At 42.1% G+C, this 4,634-nt stretch overlaps 1 protein-coding gene across 1 annotated transcript; it reads left to right on the forward strand.

Moving 5' to 3' along the window:
* The first annotated feature begins 971 nt into the window (after positions 1-971).
* LOC138013326 (uncharacterized) lies at positions 972-1,502 on the forward strand. Its single transcript, XM_068860376.1, has one exon. It carries the CDS (start codon positions 972-974, stop codon positions 1,500-1,502), a length of 531 nt encoding a protein of 176 aa, XP_068716477.1.
* The last annotated feature ends 3,132 nt before the right edge of the window (positions 1,503-4,634 follow it).

Here is a 4,634-nt window from a genome sequence, read left to right on the forward strand (position 1 = left end):
CTCGAAGCCTGCTTAGTGCTAACCATTGGTTAAGAGGTATCAGAACCAACTGGTTTCCATGGTGTTTAGCGCTGGTTAGCGCTAGCCATGCTTAGAGCAACCCGAGCCTGATTGGTGGATTCAAACGTTCCCACCAAACATTCAACAATCTGATTGGTGGATTTAAAGTTTTAAACGATGAATGAGAAAAATACATGATTCACGATAAAAGACAAGGCAAGGATTTTTTTTTTAAAGAGGAGCAGTTAATAAGAAATAAAAGACCTGTTTTACGTGTGGGAGCGTTTGAGGCAGCCTGGTACTGAACTTCATCCATGATGATTTGCAGCGGAGTTCCGCCCGCCAAAGGCGCGTGCTCGGAGCACCATGGGCAAGAAAATACGGTACGGTTGATCTATTCCATACCCGTAGCATGAAAAGCGACGAATCCCTAAATTTTCCAAAAAAAAAAAAAACTTAGCATTTTGAAAGTCTGCCAGCATCGGCCTGTAAACGCAACAGACGACATCCCTCGGCTTATCGTAAATTCTTCCGAAACCCTTCAGTTACGGTGGGCCCCGTCTTGTTCTTCAAAGGGTTCACTCAAGTGTATCTGGACAACACGTTGATCATCATCAACAAATAACAATACCCCACATTCCAATGTTTCAAAATGTAGCATCTCCACTAGATCTGCCAGCCATTGTTCCTCCATCTTGAATTCCAAGACCGGCAAAGTTTCAAACCGTCCTCGCATGAGACGATGTATTGCGTGGGTGTCGATAGTGGTGGTGCTGGAGTGACATCACCACTGTTGTTATTAAAGCTTGAACGATGTGGGAACATCGGATCAATGCTCTCTTGGCTTCAGAGTTACCTCAATGGCAGACAACAAAGAGTTGTTATAGATGGCTGCGGCTGATAGCTTCCTGTGTCATCCGGAGTGACTCAAGGGTCCATTCTCGGGTCGCTTATGTTCCTTGTGTACTTCAATGATTCCCCGATTATATGTTTTGCAACTCAACCATCGTATACTCTTTGCGGACGACTCCAAACTGCATCGAGAAGTTGACCAGCCTGGTGGTGAAAACCTGCTTCAAAATGACTTAGAATGCCTTCTCAAGTGGAGCCAGGACTGGTCTATGGAGTCCAATAAAGCTAAATGCAAGGTACAACACATATCCAAGAAGGAGTCTCCATCTACCAACAGGTATTACACACTCGATGGCCGACAGCTTGAACGCGTATCAACCATCACTGACACTGGAATGACAGTATCCAACGACATGCATATGTCATGGCCAAGGCACATATATGTCACTGTTGCAAAAGCGAATAGAACTCTTGGCCTACTTAAAAGGATGTATAGTCTGCAGTATTCCTCAAAGGGAAAACTCCTTTACTGCGCATTGGTTCGATGGGACCTTGACTACAATAGCAGCCTGCGGTCTCCCTACACTGTCAAACATCGTGCATTCTTGGAAAACGTTCAAAGAAGAGCCACCAAATTTATACTGAACTGATTTACTTTTATTTTTCAAGTCGAGGCAAGGTCTTATTTCAGTTGATATTGATAATTACTTAATGACAATTGAGCAACGTTACAGAACGCGTAGTTATGATCCCAACAATTATATCTAATGCCCGTTTCAACCTCGAACTTAACATGTGCCGAATCTAATGCAAATGAGCGAGATTAATAGATTTTTCTCATTTGCATTAGATTCGGCACATGTAAAGTTCGACGTCTGAAACGGGCCTTATACACCTTATTCCAAAATGGCCGCCATTTTAGTATTTTTTTGTTTCCATGCAAATTACCCTTACGGCCTCGTTCAAGGTTAGCTATTCTTAAAAAAATTTACGTTTGAAAGAGAGGCCATAAGAGAGGCCATTTTGGAACAATGAGTATTATATCCTCACAAACAGGATTACTTTAGAAGTTCATTCTTTATCAGAACTGCAGAACTACATGGAACACTCTGCCATCTACTACCAAAGCTATGAGTACAATTAAGGCATTTAAGGACGATGCCACCTATTGTTACCGCGCATATATTCTGCGCATCATTGATTTTTGCAATTCCGGGTCGCACCTTGCCATTACCTTTTTTCATGAGTGATTATAGTTAGTCGTATTTCCTTATCTTTATATCTTAAAGTTTGCTTTAGTGTAACTCATGGTTTTATGTACTTTTCCGACGAAGCCAATAAACAAGCAAACAAATCATTTCCTGGTACATGGGGAGATCGTCCATGTATGGCACCAAAGCCAACAAGGCTTTCAATTCTTGGGCCATGGCATTTAAGTCTGCCTCCTCATTCTCCTTTTGCTCCTTCTTACGTTTGTCGGCCCCTTTCTGTCGCGCTTCTCCGCGGCTTGAAATCCGGCGCGTGATTTCCCTTTTTGCTCCGCTTCATCGTCTTCTGCCCCTGGGATGCTTCAAGAGTCGTCTCCTTGTTTTTATCCTTTCCCAAATGAAGTTATCTCTCTGAAGATTGGTTCCTCCAAAGGTTCCTCCAAAGGTCGTTCGAGGTCATTAGAACTATTCGTGGTCTACCATGGCCTCGACCCTAAATAAAACCCGAAACGATCCTACCTTTACAGCTGAGTCTTCTTCGTCCATCATGACCCAATCTTTGTTAGACCTTGTCTGCCTGATCATCGATCTTGAAGGGTTTCACTTTCCATAGACCTCAAAAGAAGACAGAGCGGCCAATTCATTGATTGGGAAATGGGTTGGTGCGATTGGACCGGTCGAAACATGGTTGCTTACCATTACAGTTGTAGTGTTCCCTGGCCCGACTTGTTGCCGAAGAATCATCGCACCACTCATTATTGCACATATCACGTTCACGGTTGTACTGTTGTGAATTGTAATAACAGTTGTCGTGAATTGTAGCACCTGCCGTAAATTGTTATAACTATTGTCAAATTTGTAACCACGTACCTATTGTCAATTTGTAATGACACGTTTTCCTAATTTGTAAGTCTTGTAATTCCAACTGTCATAAATTATGTTGTATTTGTCGCATTTTGTAGCAAGTCGTTTGTTAACTTGTCTGTAGTAAACCACTTCACGGGAACACTATGACCCCAGCTGACCCCAGGGGTTTCTCTTCCATTTTTGGCACGAACGTTTCAACCCACCTATCAGAACGCTCCATTTCTAACGTTACCAAGTCAGTTGAGTGGATATTACTACTAATAGGAGTTATTACAAGATGGCAAAAGTGGCAACATCAATGAAGGGAGAGAAAAGTTGTGACACAAATTGACGTAAGCATGCAACCTATAAGTGACTGGATGGGGCATATCAGCCAATCATAACGAGTTCTTCTCTAAAGACAAGGAAAGATTACGTCTTTCCTTGTACTTGTGTATGTTCATTGACGTGACTTAAACATCTTCAGTTCCCACGGCCTGCTTCCGTCTGACCTTGTAGCTCAGTCGGTAGAGCAGCGGTGAGCTAACCCGAAGGTCGTAGGTTTAATTCCTACCCTGGTCATAGTTTTTTTCTGTCCTTGCGTGGGCCCATTTTCATTCGTACGGCTAAAGCTCCCATGGTTCATATGGGGTAGAAACTTAGCACTTCACATTACACTGTAATCGGTTAAAGTGGTACTATGATCAAATTTTTACTCCTTGATTTTTTGAGTGTATCACATATAATTCCATGAAATAACAAAAACGCCATTTACCGTTTGCAAATATCTTCATTAATTCCGGAGATATTTAAGTTTGAAAAATGGGTAAAATATACAAATTAGATGATTGATGACGTCATACACTCAACCCAATATTATATTGAGTATATAAATAGAGCTACCTTGGCCAATTTGCAGCACAGACCATTTTAACTTGGTAGTCTAATAGTTCTACAGGAAACACACCCATGGCTATAAAAAAATCTGTTCCCATGGCAACTCACTCTTTTCAAGTCCCCACCCACTTGATTTCAATATGTTAGTGATTTTCAGCTTGAAAAACGTAAGGACGTTCGCGCTAATTGTTTGTGCGCAACGTTACTGCGCAGGTAACGCGACTGTAATATGTCACGTATTACTTCGAGCATTAGTGAAGTTGAGGTTTTAAAACCTTTGCAAAAACCGTGGACGATAAGTCTTGCACAGCGTTGGATCAGAGAAGATCGTGATCAGTCAAAATTGATTTAAAATATTTATGAAAGTCAAGTAGACTACTGCACGACTGACATTCGCGAGGTTTTATCAGTCGTGCACTAGTCTTTATTTTTGTCTTGGTATTTTTGGGGGGGCCAGTACACTTGTGAGAGCGGCAATGGATAATGACGACAACATTTTCCTTAAGCAAAATACTCCTGTTAGGTTGCTTCTTGCAAACGTTGTTAGCAAAATGTGTAAAGACGAAGACCTACAGGGCCAATTCAGCAATCACAGTCTGAGGGCCACCACAGCAACAAGTGGACTGGAAAAAGGAATCTCAGATGAGTCGATTATGGAGCGGACGGGCCACCGAGATATCAGATCTTCACAAAGGTATCAGAGGCCTGATGTCTCTACCAAAATTGAGATTTCTAAAGCATTAAATTGTCGATCCGAAGGATCCGTAGGAGGAAGGGAAGCCGAGTCCTCGTTAAAAAGAGAAGAAGATCAGTTACTTGATGACGAAGTGA

This window comes from Montipora foliosa, chromosome 1 (assembly GCF_036669935.1).
Source record: "Montipora foliosa isolate CH-2021 chromosome 1, ASM3666993v2, whole genome shotgun sequence".
In the NCBI taxonomy this organism is placed as follows: Eukaryota; Metazoa; Cnidaria; class Anthozoa; order Scleractinia; family Acroporidae; genus Montipora; species Montipora foliosa.